The following is a 22,453-nucleotide window of genomic DNA, read 5'->3' as shown; positions in this document are numbered from 1 at the left end:
CTGGAGAAAGGCACAGCCAGGGCTGCCAGGAGGCTGGAGAATGGCAGAGACAGGGCTGGCAGGAGGCTGGAGAATGGCAGAGCCAGGGCTGGCAGGAGGCATGGACAGGGTGGGATTGCCAGGACAGGGTGGGATTGCCAGGAAAGAGGTAGGATTCCTAGAGCAGAGGTGGGATTTCCAGGACAGAGGTGGGATTTCCAGGACAGAGGTGGGATTGGCAGGACAGAAGTGGGATTGCCAGGACAGGATGGGATTGCTGGGACAGAGGTGGGATTGCCAGGAGAGGATGGGATTTCCAGGAGAGGATGGGATTTCCAGGACAGGATGGGATTGCTGGGACAGAGGCGGGATTGCCAGGAGAGGATGGGATTGCTGGGACAGAGGTGGGATTGCCAGGAGAGGATGGGATTGCCAGGGCAGGATGGGATTGCCAGGACAGGATGGGATTGCTGGGACAGAGGTGGGATTGCCAGGAGAGGATGGGATTGCCAGGAGAGGATGGGATTGCCAGGACAGGATGGGATTGCTGGGACAGAGGTGGGAGTGCCAGGACAGAATGGGATTGCCAGAACAGAGGTGGGATTGCCAGGACAGGGTGGCATTGCCGGGACAGAGGTGGGATTGCAGGGGTGGAGGCTGCTGCCCTGAGCCCCTGGCTCTCTCCTCAGGCAGGTGTTGGTGATCCTGTCCCAGCTGGAGGGTAACGCTGGTTTCTCCATCACGCACCGCCTGGCGCACCGCAAGGCCACCCAAGCCTTCCTCAATGACTGGATGCTGACGAAGGGCACCCACAACCCGCTGCTCACGCCCGAGGTCGCTGGGCTGCACGGGCCCCGGCCCCTATGACGAAGAGCCTCCCCCTCCCCTCCCCACCACCCTGTTCCTGTCACCGAGCCTCTGGCCCGGGTGCCCCCCTGAGCCACCAGCGCTGAGCTGTGGGGCACAGCTGGAGTGGCACCCCCAGCACTTTGCCCCACGCCATGGGGCTAGGGTGAGCTCTCAGGGCCAGCACCAGCCCTGGCACCGCTGCCCTGGCACGGCCACCCTGGCACAGCCACCCTGGCACCGCTGCCCCCAGGCACTTTAGGAGGAGCGGCTGGGGGCACGGGGCCATCTCAGGATCCCACCTGCCCCATTCCTGTGCTGGGCCCGGTGCCCTCTACCCGCCCCGGGGACTGTGGGACAGGGAGGGGCTGGAGGTTGCTGTCAAGACCCTTCCCAGGCACCACGCTCAGGACTCTGCCCCTTCCCGTGGCACCAGGGCACTGGCGCTGCAAAAAGAAGAATATACCTCTGATGTCTGTCCGTCTGTGTGACCCTCCGTCTGTCCCTGGGCCCTTCCCTCTGTCTTGTTGCCCCCTTTGTCTGCTGTCGGGACCAGCGTGGTGCTGAGGCTGGGCTGGGGGGTGCCAGGGTCACGCTGCCGTGGTGCCACCCCTGCCAGGGACCCCCCACCCATCCTGGGTGCTGGGGCTGGTGGGGAGAGGGCACAGAAAGCTGCTGCTGAGGGGGCTGTGCTGTAATTGGGGTGAAACTCAGAGGTTTCACCACCTCCTGCTCGGCTCTGGGTGGGGAGCAGGGCCCCAGGGTGCTGCAGGCAGGGGCTGTGACCCAGGGCCCCTGTCCCTGTCACACAAGTGTTACTATGCAAAGGCAGCCGTGGGAGCAGTGCCTGGAGAGAAGCCATGGCCCGAGCTGGCCTCAGCCCCTGGCACTGCCCTCTGTGCCCCCCCGTGCCCCATGGAGGGAGGCTGGGCAGCAGGTACCGACCCAGAGTTACCACGAGTCCATGTGCTGGGGAGGGGGTGGTTCTGGGGGGGAACAGAGAGCCCCCTCCTCCGGAGCCCGAGTGCTGTGGGAGGCAGTGAGCACAAGGCAAAGGCTGCACCTCGGGGTGCTGCTGGCCCTGTGGGTGCTCCAAGGTGGGGGCTGATCCTGGGAGGGAGCTGCACCCCACATTTTCAGGGCTTCGTGGCTCTCTGACTTGACATGTGTGTGTGTGTTTCTCTGTGTGTGTGTGTGTGTGTGGTTTGGGGGTTCCCCTGTGTACTGTCTCCTCCCTGAGCTGTGTGGATTTACAGCTGAGGGAGGCTGATGGGCAATGCTGGACCCTGTTCTGGCAGGGGCCATGCACCCCAAATCCTGCGCCCCAAACCCTGCACCAGCAGCTGGGCTGGGCAGGGGTGCAGGGTGTGCCCCTCTGTGTCCCCTGGGGATCGGGGGTGGCAGGGGGGGTGGGCTGCCCTGGCACCTCCCAGCCCCCCCGCTGGGGCTGCTGAGCCAAGCTCTGTCTGTATTTCTGTTTGTTGATCTGTTTTCTCTCTCTCCAGCTCCTTCCTCCTTGAGATGATTTGTCCTTCACTTTTTTTTCTCCTCTCTCTTTATGTCTTTCTGAGCTGTGAATATTTTTAACCCTGTAAATACTGTCCAGCTCTTCAAAATCATAGGATATTTTATCAATTGTAAATCAGATCAGTAATCCCTGTATGATATGAATTATCCATGGGTGGTTTTCAAACTCAGGTTCTGATGGACCAAATAAAGTTTTGTTTTTTACTGAAGCTGTTTGGTTTTCTTGTGGAAGAGAACAAAAGGGATGAGTGGGCGGTTTGGGGGTCAAAGCAATGGGTCTTGAAGGCATTTCCGTGGAGCAGTGACAGTCGGTGCTGGGGGGAGAGCTGAGCACCAAAAAAGGGGAATTGGAAGTTTTCCTGCACTTGGGGATGCACGAGCACAGAGAGGGGCAGAAATAAAGCACAACAAAAGCAAAATGCAGAAATCCCATAAAATGAGCGTTGTTCTCTCGCAGGGCCGTGCCGCGGCCGGGAGAGGGCACCCACCATCCGCATGGCCGCTCTCCCGCTCGTGCCTCAGTTTCCCCACCCGTTCCGTGCCGGGCGGCTCCATGGCCGTGCCCGCTGCATGCCCGGCTCCGTGCCCGGGCTGGGGATGCCGGAGCTGCTCCCTCCTCGCTGCTCCCCCGCTCCTGCTCCCGCTCCGGCCGTGCCTGTGTCCGGCGGCGGGGCCGCCTGGCGCGGGGGGAACGTTCCGGCTGAGCGCAGGCGGCCCCGGCTGCTCTCGCCCGGGGTGGGCACCCTGAGACCAGTAGGGAGAGACAGAAGGAGAGGATTTCGCTCTTTCTTACAGCAACTTGTAATAGATTTTTCCGGGCGAAACATCTTTGCATTCAGGAGGCCCTGTCACAAGCCATCAGCCTCAGCCAGGGAGAAACAGATGGAGAGTTGATTTTGGCGGGGAGGGCACGGCCACGCTCCCTCCTCTCCCTCAGTCTGTTCAGGAGCAGGAGCCGGGTTGAGGCCTCGCGGCCGCGCCGCCCTCGCTGCCGCCTCATGGCGATCCCGGCGGTGCCCCGGCCCCGCTCGGTGCTGCTCAGCGCCAGGGACACGCTGGGACATCGCGCGGTGACCCGGCGGTGGCTCTTGTCGTGGTGACCAGCGCAGGTGGGTGATCGTGTCCTGCCTTCCCACGGCCGCGGCTCCGCGTCCCGGTGAGCCCCGCGATGCCCTGGGACCAAACCCGGCCGTGGCAGGAGGACACCAGAGCAAATCCGGAGTGCCCGCTGCAGCCGGGGACACTCAGGCAGGCTGGGGGTGCAGGGGACACCATCCCCCAGGAAAACACACGTGTGTGGCACATTGTCCTAATGATTCTGCCCGGACACTTTGGGAGCCCTCAGAACACCCCCAACATCAGAGACCAGGCTGAGAGCTGTGGTGTAGCCATGGAAGGGCTGGAGGTGAAATCAAACCCTAATTGTGCCCAATTCCCAAGGGCTGAGGCAGCATTAACTGTTTTATAATTACAAATAATTGTGTGGCAAAAGATAAAATTGTGTTTGACACATCAGCTCTGGAGGAGGGTGTTGCTTCATCAGGAAATTTGTCATCCCTTGGCTCTGTCAGTCTCGAGCCTGAGGTGTGGAGGGGGAGATGGGGATGGGCAGAGGGAGCAGCGGGTCAAGGGAAGGATGGATGGAAGAGAAGGATGGACCGCAGGACACTGTGGAGGGGAGATGGAGAAGTGCTGTGGTACAGAGCCGTGTGAAGAGCAGAAGCACTGGTGTGACAGGTGGGGCAGGGAGCAGGCAGGGCTGTCCCACTGTGCAGGCACGGCTGTGACTCCTCACCCAAGGGGCTGTGGCTGCAAAAATGGCAGCACAAATCACCCCCAGGGGTGTCCCTGCACCAGCTCGTCTGGTGGGACAGCGTGAGCAGGGCAGGGCCGAGGCCATGTGAGCCCACCCAGGGCAGGGCCAGGGCCATGTGAGCCCACCCAGGGCAGGGCCAGGGCCATGTGAGCCCACCCCACTGCAGCTGCCATCCCGCGGGTCCCCTCCACCCACAGCCCTGGTGCTGCTCCTCCCAGGGCACACACAAGGATGCTCGTGTGAAGGTGATGAAGGTGAAGGGTGGGCAGGCCCTGGCACAGGGTGCCCAGAGCAGCTGTGGCTGCCCCTGGATCCCTGGCAGTGCCCAAGGCCAGGCTGGACGGGGCTTGGAGCAGCCTGGGACAGTGGAAGGTGTTCCTGCACATGGCAGGGGTGGGATGGGATGAACTTTAATGTCCCTTCCATGCCAAACCAGTCTGGGATTCTCTGAGGCAGTTGCCGTTTCATCAGCACGGTCACCACCCGCTGGGCCCGGGGAACATCCCCGGAGGCAGCGCCGGGACCGGCTCCTCGCTGTGGGTCGGCTGCTCCTCCTCGCTGTGGGGCCGGCCCGGGCACCGGCCCCGCCAGGCCCTGCTCGGGAGGGGGCCCGTCAGGGAGCGAGGGCTCCAGAGCTCTCTGTGATTCACTCTGACTATAATGGGAGCTGCTGGTGAATATTTTATGGCTCCCACAGGGCAGATAGAACATATTGTGCATTTTACGCCACAAATCTCCGCCTGGAGACAGAGGGAAGCTTAAAAAAGAGCAGCACCAGCGCTGCGCTGGGGTGAGGGGGGCAGAGCTGCAGCGCCGGTGCCAGCGTGAGCATCACAAGGGTGCTCTCCTCTACCTCCATCTCCTTCCCGCGGGTGCCCATGGGTGCCCAGCGCCCATCACCGGCCCGGGCTCGGGGCTCGGGGCTCGGGGCGCTCCCGGCCGCAGCACGGGGCTGTGGGGAGCGGCTGCGGCGGCTGCGGCCGCTGCCCCGGGCCAGGCCCGGCAGCTCTGCGGCTCTGCGGCGCAGGCGAAGTGCTTTGCCCGGGGCTGAGCCCTGCAGGAGGGTCCCTGCCTGCGCCCCGGCCTGCCTTCCCCTTCGTCAATAATGCAGCCGCTGCCCCGGGCGCCCGCCGGCGCTGCCCGCAATAATGGATCGGGATGCGAGCGGCCCCTCCTCATCCTCCGCCGCTTCCCGGGCTCTGCCAGGAGCTGCCGAGGCACGGAGGAGCGCTCACCTGCACCGGCACCGGGGACGGGGGTCCCTGCAGGCAGTCCCAGCCCCATCCCCAGCCCGGCACCCCCGGCGGGACCGGGCACCTCCCTTCAGCAGGGACACGGGGCACGGGCACCCCCGGCACTGAGTGCCAGCGGGGAGCTCGGGTGGGCCCCCGCCTTGCTGAAGGGCCGTGCGTGCATGGGTGAGCTTCGGGTGCCAGGGTGCTCATCCTGCCTCCCTCGGGCACGCTCCATGCCAGGCAGGGAACATCACGGATCCTGCAGCTACCTGCACCCGGGCTGGGCTGGAGCGGGGCAGGTACCTCGGACCACGGCAGCAGCGGGAAAGAGGAGGAGGAGGAGGATACAGGCACCAGAGGGTCAGGGCCAGCCACACCAGAGACCCCCTCAGCTCCTCCCCAGCCACCAGCCGGTGGGATGAGGACCTGATGCTTGGGGTCAGCTTCTTCCCCCTCCAGATAAGGGAGAAAGCCCCCGAGATCTGGGACAGGCTCGTTTTATCTGAAGAGCAATCCCTAGTCCCCCAACACGGCCGGGCAGGCTGGGAGGCCACAGGCAGAGGGAACCAGCCTGAGCCTCAGTGGTGGCATCGCGAACCCGCCACCTTCCTCACCCAGCTCCGATGGGTGCGCAGAGCCCTCCAGCATCCCCCCAGTTCCGAACGGGGGAACTGCAGAGCTGCAGAGGGCGAGGTGGAGCCTCTGTGGGCGCTCACCTGGGGACACGGTGGCACACGGCTGGGTGGCTCCACAGCAGGGCTGCCATGGCATCCCTGGGTGCCACGCTGTCCCTCCCGGCTTCCCCAGGGATGAGACTCAGGGGGTCACCCAGACAGGGAAGAAGGAGAAGACTTTGCCGGGATGAAGAGGAAGATCCCACCGCGGGACGGCTCCTCTTTCTCCTCCTCCTCCTCCTCCTCCTCCTGACGGGCTCCATGCGAGGGCAGCGGGCGCGGGGTCCGGGCCGGCACAGCTGGGGCCGGGCTGTCACGGGCTGGGCTATCGAATCTGAAAGCAATTAAAGCCATCACCAGCGCTCGCTCGGGGCTGGCTCCAGGCTGCAGGGAACCTGCCACAACAGATCATGTGCTCGCTGCTGCTGGCCCGAGGACCTGCTCCCACCCGCGCTCCGGTGCCAGCCCCGCGCGGGGCCCGGGCACGGCGTGAGGGCACCGGGAGGGGGCACGGGGGAGCCCCGGCAGCCGCGGAGCTCCTGCTCCCGCTCCGCGGGGCTCTGCTGCCCGGGGCTCGGCACCGGCTCCGGCCGCGGCCGCTCGGGGTGGCGAGAGCTGCCGGTGCTCGGGGGTCCCGTGGGTTCCGTGGGTCCCGGGCAGGGTTCGCCCCCCGCCGCTCCCCCGTGGGCACGGGGCGGGGTGGGCACGGCTGGCAGCTGCCTGAGCCCGTGGGTGTTCCCGGCAGAGCGGCCGTAGCTGGTGACCCACGGCTGGTCCCACACGGTGACAACGGGGACAGCCCCAGCAGGTCCTGTCCTGGGCTGGGGGCAAAAAGCGGCAGACCCTGATGTGGGCAGCTGCGGGAAGCAGGGTGGGTGACGGAGGGGCAGCACCCCTCTATCGTGGGTGAGGAGGGGTCTCTCACCAAGCCCCTTCCACCCTGCCATTCCCTTTTCCCGATGGATAACGGTGCCAGGATCCCCTGCCCTCCCCTCCCTCTCCCCATTTTGGGGACTCTGCGGCCGCCCGCCCCCTCCCACGGCCCAGGGTCTGCTCCAGCCTTCCAGAAGCATCTCCCGGGGCTAAACCCAGCGCGGGGCTCCCGGCGGGGCGGGGGTGGCCCCTCCTCGGGCACCGCACAGTTAAGCAGAAGTTTGCTGGTACGGAAGTTGCACATTGTCTTGAGGCACATTTTCTGTTTTTTCACTTGTGAAATATTTCTGTCAGAACCAGTTAATGTACAAATTAGCAGCGGTGGTCTCTCTTACGTCTTCTGACTCACTAATTTGACAGGGGGTGTTTCGGTGGCGGAGCTCGCTCTTGACAGGCAAACGGGAGGTCAGGGACCCGCAGGGGGAGGAGGCACCGAGCCGCAGCTTCCCGGGGGTCCCCTCCTTCCCAGCCCACCCCACCGCTCCCTTCCCTCTGCCCTGGCTGCAGCAGTTAAGCTCAGGTTTTGTTGTTTCCCCCCCCCCCAAATTAAATTTTCCCAAAAAAAGGGCCCTTGGGGTCGGTGGGGAGCCCTGGGGTGGGGGTTTTGCTTTTGGTGTCCCACAGGCAAACCCAAGGGATCCAGCACGAGGAGGGACATAGGAAAGGGTTCCCTGCACCACGGCTGCATCCTTCACCTCCTCCAGCCTGGGAACTCAGCTCTGCCTTCCAGACACCCCCACAACCTCAAGAGCTGTGGGAAGGGCAGGGCCTTTGTGGGTCCAGCCCTCTTCTCCTCATGTCCCCTCTCCCTGCCGGTGTTTGCTGAGGGCTTTGTGGGGTCTCCTGCTCATGGAGTTTACTCCTAAGGAAATAAGCTCTCCTGGATGCTGGGGCTGCATCTGTGACCTGCAGGCCCCTGTGCCAAGCAGACCCCTGCAAATCCTCCCTCTTTGGGTCAAGCAGGGTGCCTGGTGATCAGATTTGGTATTTTATCCTGAAGAGTTCTGAGCTGAGGTCTCAAACCAGCCTGAGCACGGTCCCCACCTCCCACACAAGGCTCAGGTCTGTTCTCAGAGATTCTGTAGCCACACCAGACCCCCAGACACTGCCCTGTACCCGTGAGGCACCAGCAATAGTGAGAAAACTGGTTTTATATCCCACTGCATGGAAACAGTGTCTCTGTCCAGCCCTTCCAGGAGCCCCTAGGCAGCAGCAGCAGATCTGGAAAGGAGCTGGAAACTCCCACTTCCCCTTTCTCAGTGAAAAATGGAAGTTTGCATTCCAGGGGTGAATCCATGCCCGGCTGGCAGGTGAACCAGTCTGTGGTAATGCTACCAAGGATGCCCAGGTGATTCCTACACAGCCCTGCACCACAACACGAGGGGATTGTGAGCCTTGAGGGAGCTCAGCTTCAGCACTGGACCCTCCTTTCACAGCAAGGCCAACATCAGCAGCATTCACCACCCCAAGGCCTGTTGGCAGCTCCATGGAGACATCCCACTCCTTCCCACACCCGAGAAATCCCCACTGGCCATGAGCTGGCATGGAAGCCACCATGCTTCCAGCAGGGACAGCTGCCTGCTGCCTCCATGGCTTCCTGGCTCACTTCTGGCACAAGGATTTGGACAGAGGATGGGCTGGGAGAGAGCTTTGGAGTGAGGCAGCAGCTCTCCCTCTCAGCCACGTCATGGCCACCTTGGGCCACCTGAGAGGCCACAGCATGCCAGGGTGTCAGTGCAATGGAGACCCTCTGAGAGCAGGGTTAGATTGCATAGTAGAGGGAAAATTCATTCCCTGGCAGGGTGGGCAGGCCCTGGCACAGGGTGCCCAGAGCAGCTGTGGCTGCCCCTGGATCCCTGGCAGTGCCCAAGGCCAGGCTGGGCAGGGCTGGGAGCAGCCTGGGACAGTGAGAGGTGTCCCTGCCATGGCAGGGATGGAACAAGATGAGCTTTGAGGTCCTTTCCAACCCAAACCATTCCAGGACCCTACAGATGGGTGCCCACAGCACACACAGTGTGTGTGGCTCAGGGAGGGCTCTGTACAGGACTGTGGTGGCTTTTAGGGGCTGCCTGGGAGCTCCAGTGGGGAACAGCCCAGCTTCAGGAAACCCTGGTGAGGCTGGAGAGCAGAGACAGCTCAGAGCTGCTGGGTACCCCAGGGCTGCTGCAGAGACCTCCCCAAACCCAGCCCTGCCAGGGTGGGTGTCCTGCTCTGCCCAGGGCTCCTCAGGGCTTCTGCATCCCCAGGGGCTCCAAGGGCATCCACGGCAGCAGCCCTGGCACACCCAGATCTCAGTGCCACCCTGTGCCCGCTGGGCAGGCCCGGCAGGGATGGGGACAGGGACAGGGACAGAGACAGGGACAGGGAGCGGCACCGTGGCTGTCACTGGGGTGTCCCAGCAGGGACAGGGACAGGACAGGGACAGGGACGGGGACAGGGAGTGGGAAGGTGGCTGTCACTGGGCTGCCCCAGCAGGGATGAGGACAGGGACAAGGAGGGGGACAGGGACAGGGAGCAGCACCGTGGCTGTCACTGCCGTGTCCCAGCAGGGACAGGGACAGGGAGCGGCACCGTGGCCGTCGCAGCCCCCGGAGAGCCGTTCCCGGCTCGGGGGGCTCCGGCAGCAGCGGGCACCGAGCCCCAGCCCCGGCGCTGCCTGCGAGGAGCCGCCGGATCAGCGGCGGCCGGGGCGAAACAGCTCAGGCAGCACAAATCGACTGTGACAGCCCCAGAAAGGCTGAGCCCGGGGGTGCGGAAAAATACAAGTTAGTTTCCTTTTCCTTACCATATGCTCCCCTTCAGCTGTGGGCGGCAGGATAATTACTGCCATCCACCATGCTGCTCTGGCTTGTCACACACGCTGCCGCCTGCTCCCGCCGAGGGCTCAGCCCGGCCCGCGGGTCGCACTCGCTGCCATTTGGCTCCCCCGGCCGCAGGTTTGGTTCCCCGGCACCGCGGACATCAGCTTGGAAGCGGCAGAGGTGGGGAGAGAGATGCAGCCCCCTCCTCCTCTCAGCTGTGTCACCTTGTGTTGGCTTTGGCGTGAGCTCCTCTTTTCCCCCTGCGAGCCCCGGCTGTGCTGCAGCCAGGTGAGGACACCTCTGTCCCTCTCCACAGGTCACTGCTGGGGCTGTCCCCTGCTAGACCCCATGCCTGGGTGCCAGGACACCTCTGGGCACAGCCCCTGCTTGGGCAGATTGGAAGATGAGCTCTGCGGGGCACCCCAAAGGGCAGGGAGGGGTGGGCTGTGAGCAGGATCAGAACATCTCCAGAGGCCACTCCAGGTCCCAGGAATGCTCCGTGGGGATGAGCTGGTGCCGTGCAGGGGGAGCACCAGGGGCTGAGGGATGTGCTGGCACCCTGGCAGGTGCAGGGCAGCCTCCTCCAGGGCACCCTTTGGGCCAGCAGCAGGCTGGGGCTGGCAGGGGCAGCTCTGTGCCTGGACAGCCCCCAAACTGAGGTCCATGCAATGGGGATGGAGGTCTGTCACAGACATGTTTTCTGAAAAATCCTTTCCTTGGGATTTTTTCTCCTGAGAAGCTGAGAGGCTTCAGGAACAAAATGTAAACAATGGTTCTCTGCTGCTGTGGAATGCAACACGTGCATCTGGGATTGGTCTCATGGGGTTGTTTCTGATTAATGGCCAATCGCAGAGAGTCTGAGCCACAAACCTTTGTTATCCTTCCTTCTTTTGCTATTCTTAGCCAGCCTTCTGATGAAATCCTTTCTTCTATTCTTTTAGTATAGTTTTAATATAATATATATCATAAAATAATAAATCAGCCTTCTGAAACATGGAGTCAGATCCTCATCTCTTCCCTCATCCTTGGACCCCTGTGAGCACCATCACAGAGGTCCATAAAAATGGGATGGAGCTCTGCTACACTCCTTGTACAAGCAGCCGTGGCTGTGTCCTCCAGGACTGTGCAGACTGCAGGACTCCAGTCCTGGCTGGTTCCTGGCACCCTCAGAGATGTCTCTGTGGGTCAGGACAGGTTTGTCGTGGTCATCACCCTCCCTGGGCATGGGTCAGAGTGGGTCTTCATTCCCCGGTTAATGCCTGGCTTGAACATAAACTGCTTCAGTGCCTTCCTTCAGGAAGAGAAGGACAAAGCTGTGGCTGCCCCTGGATCCCTGTGACTGTTCAGGGTCAGCTGGGACAGGGCCTGGAGTGTCCAAGCTGACACTGTTTCCACACCTGACCCAGTGGAAATTGTCCCTGCCCGTGGCAGGGGTGGAGCAAGACGAGCTTTGAGATCCCTTCCAACCTGTTCCAAGATTCTTTGAGGGGCCTTGGCACACACTCAGCATCTTTCAGGACTTGTTTCTCACCACGGCAATGAGACCTGGATGGGGACACGGTGTCACAAATCGGTGTGGTCCTGCCAGAGTGCCACAGCAGCCACAGGCTGTGGTTCCACCCCTGCAGCTGCTCCTTCTGTGGCTCCTCTGGTGCATCACAGAACAGCATCACAGCCCCAGCCCTGAGCCCTGCCCATCATGTCTTTGGGCAGCCTCTGTACCCAAGCACCTGGCTCCTGCCTCAGTTTCCCCATCTCCTCAGATCCCTCTCCCTGGCCACAGCAGCATCCCAAAGAAGCTGGACAGCTGAAACACTGGGAGATGCAACAGCTGAAAAGAACAATCCAACTGGGAACTTCCCTGGGATCCCCTCTGTGAGGCTGTGCTGGAGAGCAGAATGGATCCGGCCCCTGGCTGAACCCTCCTGTCCCAGTGCCCCCGGGGCTCAGATTACACCTGGTAAAGCAAAATTCAGGAGGTCTGAGGTGCTGTGGGCTCTGCACCTCCTGGACAGGTTATGTGGAAGACTGTAGGAGTGTTGGGGGGCAGGATGGGGACGGATGGAGACAGAGATCTCTGCAGCCAGGTCAGGAACTTGGGGTTTATTGCAAAGGGCCTGGGGGCAGGGCCCTGCTGGGAGCTGCCAAACACAGCTCAGAGCAGCCTGAGAGAAGAGAGGGTAGAGAGGATGAGAGGGTGAGAGAGTAAAAGTATAAGAGAGTAAAAGGCAAGAGGTAAGAGTAAGTGCTGAGACAGCAAGGTTCCCATTACAATACAATAAATCTTCTTCTGTGTTGAATATTCTAATTCTCACTAACCAATCTAGTACAAGATACAAATCCTGTAGCATTTCCATACAGCCTATAAGAATCATTACATTACCACACTGTGTTACTTTTTAAGCCCTATAAACTCCTCTTTGGGCCCCTTCTGCCAAGCTGGCAGGGTCTGCTCTGACCCTTGGGCCTGCCTGCAAGCAGAGGGTGTTGTTCCATCAAAAGGGGATTACCTTCAGCTGGCCATGCCATTGTTTTCCATTTGTTCAGTAACTGAGGTATCTCAAAGCTTGCTTTCATTTCAATCTCTCTTATAGTTTCCTTATTCTCAAAATCTTTTGCCAGGCAATCATATCTATAAGGCTTTCCCGTTTCATCTTCCCCAACAGAAGACAAACTTTCCCACACACCGAGCGGGGCTCTCGCTTCCCTTCCACATCTGAAAAGGAAAACCCCAAACCCCGTCTGCCCGCTCTGCCCATCCCTGGGCGGTGCCCGTGCCCGGCTGTGCCCGGCTCCCCTGGCAGTGCCCGGCTCCCCTGGCAGTGCCCGTGCCCGGCTCCCCTGGCAGTGCCAGCCGCTCCAGTGCCTCTGTGTCTCCTCACCCGGCTCTGCGGCCAGGGAAGGACCTGATCCGAGCGGCGGCCGCGGCTGATGCGATGTGACAGCCCCCGCACACCTCCCGCTGCCGGCTCGGGGCGCCCACCGGGGCACGGCCGGGGGGCTCGGGGCCGAGGGGGGCTGGGGAATCCTCCACCACGGCCCCACGGCCCCTGACGTCAGGGGAGGGCGGTTTAATTTCCGTCAATCGCACGGAAAATCGCATGTTTGGCCCCAGAGCCCTCCTCCCCACGCCCCCCCCCAGCCGCCTGTCCTATTTTGAAGGGCTCATTTTCCCGGCGCTAATGAAAGCGACAGCCGTGCAGAGCTGGTATTTGGGGTTATCAGTGAGAATATTAATGGTGCTGCTCGGCGTTAACTCTTTGAGAGCCGGAGCCGGGCTGCCACTGACACTGAGCGGCCCCTCAGCACCACATCTGGGACTGGGAGTGGATGGGAACCCCACTTCCACCAGGGTTTAATTGATTTAATCATTTCTGAGCCCCAGGGAAAGGACTGACCCGGCTGCTCCTGCTGAGGGAGTCGAGGTGGAGGTGAGGGGGTGCTGTGGGTGCTGTCACCTGCAGCAGCAGCCAGGCTTGGGCAGGAGAGGAGGATGGGGACACCAAGGGACCTCCCGGGGGAAAGGCAGGAGCCAGAGGTGACCTGTCAGAGCCAGGGTGTGGGCAGGGAGAAGGGATGAGCTCACCTTGCACAGGAAGGCTCCGGCAGCGTGTTCGTGTTTGGCCGGAGATGTTAATGGTTGACTGGAATGCAGAGCTCCCCACGAGGGCTTTGCAAACAGCTATGTGCAGATGTTAGAGAACAAACACATCCCAGAAAACATCCTCTAACACTCATGGCACAGAGATGAGCCTTTCAGCAGGGCCTGTTGTGATAGGATGAAGGGTGGTGGTTTTAAACTGAAAGAGGGGAGATTTAGGTAGGATATAAATAAGGTTTTTACAGTGAGGGTGGTGAGGGCCTGGCACAGGGTGCCCACTGGAGCTGTGGCTGCTCCATTCCTGGAAGTGTCCAAGGCCGGGTTGGAGGGGGCTGGAAGGAGCCTGGTCCAGTAGAAGTTGTCCCTGTCCCTGCAGGGAGGGGTGGAACTGGTGGGCGTTAAAGATCTTCCCAACCCAAACCTTTGTGTGGTTCTGTGATTCACATCCTCACTCCATTGGCCTCTCATTTGGTTTCAGGGTAACTCAGGTCACTGCCATGCCAGTGGAGGTTCTGTGTGAGGTGCCCAAGCCACTGCCCCTCGGTGGCACCTCAGGGTAGCTTCTCCTTGTGGATCCCATGGGCAGGAGCTCATTGCAGTGGGGAGAGGGTGCCTGTGCTGGCAGCCCTCAGTCACAGCCTGCAGAGGAATTCATGTGCCCATGAAGGGCATAGATGTGCCTCCTTGGACTCCCTAGGGAACCATCCTAAGGGATAAAGGATCTCCTTGGGCTGGACTATCAAAGAACCACAGAATATCCTGAGCTGGGAGGGACCAGCTCAGCACAAGGATCACCAAGTCCAACTCCTCGATTGTGGTCACGGTGAGAATTGGCACACAGCCTGTCACACACAGCAGAACCTGGCAGTGGGGAAGGGACAGGGGAGTTGTGCTGTGCCCAAAGACTCCAGCCAGCAGCTCCTTGGAGATCCAGGGCTGCTGAAAACTGCAGCAAACACTGACTGATTTTATCCCAGCATCTACCCAAGCTTTGAGTACAACAGGATTCCCTGGCAGCTTTCTTGGAGAAAAACCAGGCAGGATGCTGTGAGTGCCACCAGGGCCACAGCAGTGACAGGTCCCACCTGAGGAGAGCCTGGTGTTTGCCAGGGGGAGAGCAGCTCAGCCCCAGCCTCAGTGAGGCCACAGTGAGGTCTCACAGCAGCCCCTGCACTCTGGAGCTGTCCCTGTGGCCTCTCTAATTGGATGCATTTAAAGATGCTCCTGAGCTGTCTGTGTCTCCAGCAGGACACACATCCCTAAAATGACACCAGCTAATTAAGTCCGTGGAAGCCCAAGGACTCTTGTGTGCCTTGTTTGTTATCCAGGAGCCTGAGGCAAGGCTGAGGCCAGTAGGACCCTGACAGGCAGCTGGAGAAAGCTGGTAATGACAGGGCCACCACACCAGCCAGGGAGGAAGGGGCAGGAGAGTACAGAAATCAGCAATGACAACAACCACCAGCCATGCTGACGGTGCTGAGACACCTCCTGTGCCTTGGAGAGCTGGGATCCATGAACCACAGAGCTCCTCACCCTCTTCCAGGCACCTCCAGGCCAAATGGGATGCAGGGTGGCAGCAGTGGTGGGGCACTGGGGATGGAGTTTGCTGCTTGAAGGTCAAGAGACAAATCTCTTATCAAAGTGTTCTTGTGATTTCTGGCAAAGCACAGCAGCACCCCTGCAAAACACAGCAGCACCCCTCTGGTTTGGCTGGAGAGCTCTCTGTGCCCAGGACAATAACCTGGAACCCCCTTCCTGCTGGCCTTGAGGGGTCAGAAACCAGGGCAGAAGGTTTAACATGCACAAGGGCAAGGCTGGACCTGGGAGAGCAGTTATGAGAGGACATCACCTGCCTGCCCTGCTTTCATATCCCCTCCTGCTGTCCTTCACTCTCTGCTTCTGCATTCTGGACAAAGCCCCTCCTGCAGCAGCCTGGAGCCATTCCCACCTCCCTCACCTGCCCTGCTCACAAAACACTGGACCAGCATTCCAGGACATCCTGGAATGGGGTGAAAAAGCCACCCAGGTGTGGCACCTGGGGACAGTGCTGGGTCAGTGGTGGTGCTCAATGACCTCAGAGGGCTTCTCCAGCCTGAGTGATTCTGTGATTCTGAGATCTCCTTTGCAGAGTGTGTGTCCACTCCACTGCTCCCTTTTGTCTGACACCACCCATGGGAGAGAAAAGGAGATGATTCACGTGGCTGCAGCAGCTGAGCAGACACCAGGAGGGCAGCACCACACCATGGCTAATTGTTCATGGCTAATTAATGGTTAATCACTCATGGTTAAGGGTCAGCTCATCCCTCTGGCCCTGTTCTGGTGCCAGAGGAGCTGCTGAGGGAATTCCAGATTTTGTTTTGAATTATTCTGAAACCAAACCAGGGAGAAGTGTCTGCAGAGGGCTTTCAGCCTTTCGAACAAGGTTTCCCCAGCAGCATCTCATGGTCAAGAGAAGCCCATACAATTCCATGATTTTTATGTTCATCCTCCATCTTTTGAGCTTCTCCTTTATACAGGTGATGGATGCCGTGGTGGGTGAGACAGTGACCCACCTGGAACAAAGGTACCTGGTGAGCACTTGGGAGGACAGGAAAGCTTCAGAGCCAGAGCAAAATTCAATTTACCCAATTTCAGACGCCTGGATGATGCTCACAGTGCCATGGTTTAGCTCCAGGTGGTCCTGCAGGGAGCAGGGAGCTGCACTGGGTGATCTTTGTGGGTCCCTCTCCTGCTGGAGATGCTGGAGATGCTCTGCAATTCTGTGTCTGGAGGTGGGAGGAGGTGCAGAGTTCTGGGGGCACCCAGCATTTCCCCTGTCTGTGGTCAGGGCAAGGAGCAGCCCCAAGCCTGGTATTGCTGTCAGGAAGTGTTTCCAGTGAGGGCTGGGAATGTCTGTCCCAGTTCCTCTGCTCTGAATGATTATTTGTGTCCACAGATGGACCTTCAAATTCAGCACTGACCAGTAACAGAAATACCCAGATTGCACTGAGTGACCTTGAAATAAAGGAGACAAACAAGGACCAAAAAACACCAAGGATCAGAACCAGCAGAGAAATCTTTTGCCATTAAATTCATCCATTCATTATAATATTTTTAATTTTGGCTGTAATGGTGACTTTCTTCCCCAGCAATGAGCACATTGGAGGAAATGGATGTGCTCAGCTGAGGAGGGGTCAGTGCTTCTCTCAGCTCTGCGTGTGATGCTGCATTCCCAGAGAGGCTCTGGGGAGCCTGCAGCTCTCCAAGGAACCTCATCACATTTCCTTCTTCCAGTTACTTCTGATTCCCTGAACATCCAAAGCCTGCAGTTTACATTATATGACAGAGCAAAAATGTCCTATGGGCAAGGGTCTAGGGAATCACACAAATAGCAATTTACTAATTTCATGCTGCCTGTAGAAATCCTAAAGGCCTGGGGGCCTGGGGATGGGATGTGAAGCTTTTCTCTTTTGGGGCAATTAGTTTCAGCGCAGCCTTTCTAATGACTGAGGGTTCTTGCTCGCCTGAAGGGACGTCAGAGGCCTGAGGGAACAGGGTCAGGGTCTCTGTGCAGCTCAGGTCTCCAGAGCATCAAATCCACCTCTACACATTGGGCTGTCACGGGCCAAGTCAATGAGGTTTCACCCTTTAGGATGGTGGAAAGATTCCTGATAAAGATGGAGCAGGTAGACAAAGGTGTGGAGAAGCCTCAGCTTTTCCCCTTTTCCATGGAAATTGTGCTCCTGAGTGAGATTACACAGAAAGCTCCTGCCTTGGCTGCAGGGTCCCTACAAATGATTTTTGTCTGGTCTTGGCCAGACACAGCCAGACTCCAGACCCCATTGCACAGCCACAGCAGCAGTGGTTCATCAGGCACAGGGGCAGGTTTCTGCTCTCAGCTGGGCCCCAGGGTGCTGAGCTCCCCTGCACAGAGCCTGGCAGCTCAAGGCTCATGGGGCACACCTTGGTGCTCCCCTGCATTTTGCTGAGGAAGGTGAGCAGCAGTCCCAGCCTGCTGTTGGTTTTTTTTAAGCCTGCTGTACTTATGGAGGTGCCATCCATCATAGGATGATGTTTGGAGTCTGGATTTTATCCTGTGCCAGTGATGGATGAATATTTGCCTGAGTAAAGACATGGTGAGGGCTCCAGGATCCTCAGAGAAGATTTGGAGTGTTGTGGGGTGTTATCTGACACGGGTGTGACCTGGGGATTTTGGCCAGGGAACCATTACCATGTGAATCTGAGAGGAGACCCTTGGCAAAGGCAGTTGGAACCAGCAGACCCTTAAGGTCCCTCCCAACCCAAACCATTCCATGATTTTGTGAATCTTTTACAAAGAAGATCTGATATGGGACAGAAGGACTTTCTTCCCCCGTCTCAGCATTTCCCAGAGCAGCAGCTCTCTCTCCTCAGCACCAGCCCCATTTTCTGGGGATCATTTCAGCTGGCAGTGGCCCAGCACAGGGCATTTCCAGCAGGGAGCAGGAGTGACCACGTTCCTGTGGCAGTCACAGGGCAGTCCCACAGCCCCTCACTGTCACTTTTATGGAAAATCCTTTCCTTAGGATTTTTCCTCCTGAGAAGCTGAGAACCTCAGGAGCAAAATGTAAACAATGGTTATCTGCTGGTGTGGAATGCAACAGGTGCATCTGTGATTGGTCTCATGTGGTTGTTTCTAATTAATGGCCAATCACAGCCTAGCTGGCTCGGACAGAGACCCAAGCCACAAATGTTTATCATTCTTTGCTATTCTATTCTTAGCCAGCCTTCTGATGAAACCTTTTCTTCCATACTTTTAGTATTGTTTTAATGTAGTATATATAACAAAATAATAAATCAGCCTTCTGAAACATGGAGTCAGATCCTTGTCTCTTCCCCAGTCCAAGAACCCCTGTGAACACGGTCACATCTCACCCCAGCTCCATGGCTGCCCTTCCCCGTGCTGCCTCCTGCAGGCATTTCCCTGTGGCCTTTCCAGGGGCCGGGGGTGCTGCAGGGGGGCCCCTGGGCAGCCCAGCCCAGCTCCATTTCCAGCCCAGCAGCCCCAGCCCAGCCCAGCTCCATTTCCAGCCCAGCAGCCCCAGCCCAGCAGCCCCAGCCCAGCAGCCCCAGCCCAGCAGCCCCAGCCCAGCTCCATTTCCAGCCCAGCAGCCCCAGCCCAGCAGCCCCAGCCCAGCAGCCCCAGCCCAGCAGCCCCAGCCCAGCTCCATTTCCAGCCCAGCAGCCCCGGCCCTGGCTCGCAGCTGCACAGAGTCGTTCCCATCTGTTGCTGTCCCCAGCGCTGGCTGCCCTCCCCCGCGCTGCCACAGCACTGACACCGAGCTGAGGGCAGCAGGAAGGCTCCTCTCACCCACCCAGACGGGATTTGAGCTTTTTTCCCGGCTGGGGTTGCCGAGAGGCTGAGCCGTGCCTTTAGCGGATGCGTGTTTGGCTCCTCACAGCTGGGAACATCTGTCCTCCTGGAGCGCCGGCCCGGACAGAGCAGGGGGCGTGAATGGGAAAAGCAGAGAGGGATGGTCTGAGTGTGAGACACCGGGAGAGCCCAGCTGTGCACAGCAGACACAGAGGTGTGTGGTTTGCACCAGGTGAGAAGCTTGTGATAACTTTGAGGTGCTGTGGTTGGCACCAGGAGAGAAGCATTCACCCAGGCCAGGCTGCTGCCCAGGCACACAGACCCTGCTGGCTTTGCCTCACCACCACCACCACCACCTCCTCCTCCTCCTCCTCCTCAAAGCCTCTCCTGTTTTACCTCTTCTCCGACCACCGCTGCGGGAAGCACCGACCCGGGGCACATCCCCTGCCCCAGGGATCCTGTCCCAGCCCCACGCGTGCCGAGGATCCCGGATCGCCGCTCCATCCCCGCTCCGCCGCCGCCGCTCCCCCCGTGCCCGTCAGCGCTGATGGGCCCTGACAGCGCTGCTCTTTTTCTCACGCCCCGCCGGGTGCTGCGAGCGGGGGGACCCGGCCCGGGGGAGGTCGCGTTGCACCGAGCAGCTGTTCCCCATCACATCGCGGAGCGCTGCCCGCAACGATGGCAGCGGCTGCCGCAGCGCCCACGGCTCCGGGAGCGGGGACAGCGGCCCGGGGGGACCGAACGGGGAGGGCGGACACGGGGGGAGGGGGTTCGGACCGGGCAGGATGGACACGGGGGGGGCGGTGGGATCGGTCCAAGGAGGATGGACACGCCGGGGTGGGATTGTCCCGGGCAGAATGGACACGGGGGTTGGGATCGTCCTGGGCAGGATGGACACAGTGGGAGGTGGGATCGGTCCGAGCATGATGGACACGGGGGGCTGGGATTGTCCCGGGCAGGATGGACACGGCGGGGTGGGATTGTCCCGGGCAGGATGGACACGGGGGGGTGGGATCAGTCCAAGGAGGATGGATACAGTGGAGTGGGATTGTCCCGGGCAGGATGGACACGGTGGGGGTGGGATCGGTCCGCCTGGGGGAGTGGGACCGATCCAGGGAGGATGGACACGGTGCAGGGTGGGATCGGTCCGGCTGGGGAGATGGGATCATCCCGGGCAGGATGGACACGGTGCAGGGTGGGATCTGTCCGAGCAGGATGGAAACGCTGAGGATGGATCCGGCTGCCCGGGCCGTGCAGGTTCGGGAGCAGGAGCGGGCAGGGCCGGCAGCAGAGCAGGGCTCACCCTCGCTGCGCTGACCCAACCTCGCACCGCTCCCACCTGTCTGCAGTCCCTCATCCACGCCCTGCAAAACTCTCCTCTCTCCTCCTCGTCTGCCACGTCCAGAGCTGCGTCCCAGCAGGTTGTACCCTTTCTTTGCTATTCCTGGCTCGTCCAACCTGTGGTCAGCTCTGGCTGGGAGCATTTTGTGCAGAAGATGGAGGGTGCCCCGTGCTCCACTTTGCATCCAAGCCTACTCCTTTTCCCTGTGCAGAGCAGCCAGGTTTGCAAAGCTGCTAGTGGGTTCAGCCTGGATGCAGTAGCACCTAAAACGTGTGAGGCACAATCCTGGTGTCAGGAGTTACTCCAGCTCCTGCAGAAAGGAGGTGGAAGATGAGGGGTGGAGATCCCTTCTAACCAGATCCTGAACACAAATAAGGCAGAGCAACAGGACCTGTGCAGGTCCTGCAGCCCAGTGTGGCTGCACAGCAATCATGTCCACACTGCTCCCCTGAGCTCAGGCTCGCTCCTCCTGGCCTTCCTTGGGCAGCAGAAGTTCCCATTCCTGGTGCTTGCAGGAGTTCTGCAGCCTCACTGCACAGTTTATCCATTTTTAACGAGCCCACCTCATAAATACTTTGTAAAGCACCTTCTAGCCAAAGTGCTTTTTTTGATTATTTTTTCTTCCCTGGCTGCTTGAAAGAGCTGCTCAGCCTCCCGTTTCTCTCTGGTCTGTCGTCTTGCACACATTTGTTATGCTGAAGTTACCAGCTCTGCCTCCAACACCTGTGGTGGGTCACAGTGAAGGATCACAGTGCTCCCCGTTGCTCCCTGCACCCTGCAGCACCCTGGTGCCTCCATCGACCCCACTGAGCCCTGGGAGCAGCCCAGGTGGGCTCAGACCCTCGCCCAGACCTTCCTCACCATTTCCATCCCACAGGGCCTCCTTCCCTGCTGTCCACCCTGGGCTCTGGGCAGGACCAGAGAGCAGGACCTGCCCTCTTCCTTCCCGTGCCTCTCACATCTTCCCAACTCCCTCCAGCTCTGCCATTTCTCACTGAATTCCCATGTCAGGTTAAGAAGCAGGTGGGTGGTGAGCAGGAGAAATGACAACCCAAGCACAACTTGCCAGAGCTGACTCCTGGCTGGGAGAGGTTCCCAAGCCAGGGCCTGGCCTGTTCAATGAGCAGCAGGTTATTTTTATCTTCCCCTCTTTTCTGAATCAATGTGCTGCATGGATCAGACCAGTGCTTCCCAGGCAACTGGCCACAGAGCTGCTCTGTCACTGGCCAAGCTCCATCCTCTCCAAAAACCTGTCAGAGCAGCTGAAGGGAGCCAGGCTGTGTCAACTGACATGGATTTGTCTCCAATTCCTCATTGTATGGCTCCAGCAAGCCTTGGCCTTGCCAGGTGCTGGTGAGCCGCCCAGCAGCACCAGCCCATCCCTACTCCTGCTCCCAGCTCCTGCCTGTCCTGGTCCCTCTCACAGTTCCAGTGCAGTGCTGTGGGTGCAGCTGCCTGGACAAGGTCATTCTGCCTGTCCCAGCCTCCTCCCTCCCTAAGTGCTTGGCCCCATTTCAACTGAATTGGACAAAGTAGTCAAAATCTGAAAAATTGTAAGAATTTTTGTGAGGCTTCCTGGGCTTTGTCCAGGAAAAGACCCAAATTCCCAAGGAAATACTGACAAACTGAGTGGTCTGCCACCACCAGGCCACCCAGTTTGTGCATGGTCATCCAACCAGCACCAGGGCTCCAGGAAATCCTGCCTCAGGTCCTGCAGGGTAGGATATGACAGGGGACAAGAACGGGAAGGTCTCTTTAGAGCTGGGGAAGTGAGTGAATGCAGTGTGTCACAGGACAGAGAGCACAAAGTGAGGCGGGAAGAGACTGGGATGTAAATCCAGGAAAGCAGCTGCTCCCACCATGGCTTTTCCCACCCTTTAGAACCCCTTTTGCTGGCCTCTGAACTTCATTTCCTCTTCCCTGGGTGGCAAAAGCATCCCAGACAGGTTGCAGGGGCTTTTGCCCATTTTCTTCTGCTGATTTTTAATTCTGTTCTTATTTTTCAGCTGCGAGAGCCTCACTCTTGTCCTGCACCTGTCTTCTACAGGTTTTGTCACCCCAACCCAGTGAGGAGGCAAGAAAGGGACACCTTCAGAGCCTTTTGTTGCTGTTCTGTCCATGTCTTGGTGTTAATGGCTCTTGAAGGCAGCTGGAGCCCATCAGGCAGCGCGGAGCCAGCAAGCGTGGAGCGGACACGGTCCCGGGGCTCAGCCCTGCTCCTGCCACTGCCACAGCCTCCCGTGCTGGGCCAGGGCTCTGCCCTGCCCTGCTCTGCCCTGCTCTGCCCTGTCCTGCCCTGCTCTGCCCTGTCCTGCTCTGCCCTGTCCTGCCCTGCTCTGCCCTGCCCTGCTCTGCCCTGTCCTGCCC

At 59.6% G+C, this 22,453-nt stretch overlaps 1 protein-coding gene across 1 annotated transcript in view; it reads left to right on the top strand.

The window, feature by feature from the left end:
• The window catches only part of CAPN15 (calpain 15), a 52,050-nt gene extending 49,567 nt beyond the window's left edge, over positions 1 to 2,483 (top strand). The window contains exon 14 of the mRNA XM_058816072.1: positions 669 to 2,483. Within this exon, the coding sequence (XP_058672055.1) occupies positions 669 to 846 (178 nt within the window). The 3' untranslated portion in view covers positions 847 to 2,483. The remainder of the gene's footprint in view (positions 1 to 668) is intronic.
• The last annotated feature ends 19,970 nt before the right edge of the window (positions 2,484 to 22,453 follow it).

This window comes from Ammospiza caudacuta, chromosome 17 (assembly GCF_027887145.1).
Source record: "Ammospiza caudacuta isolate bAmmCau1 chromosome 17, bAmmCau1.pri, whole genome shotgun sequence".
In the NCBI taxonomy this organism is placed as follows: Eukaryota; Metazoa; Chordata; class Aves; order Passeriformes; family Passerellidae; genus Ammospiza; species Ammospiza caudacuta.
This window is presented reverse-complemented; position numbering and strand designations above follow the sequence as displayed.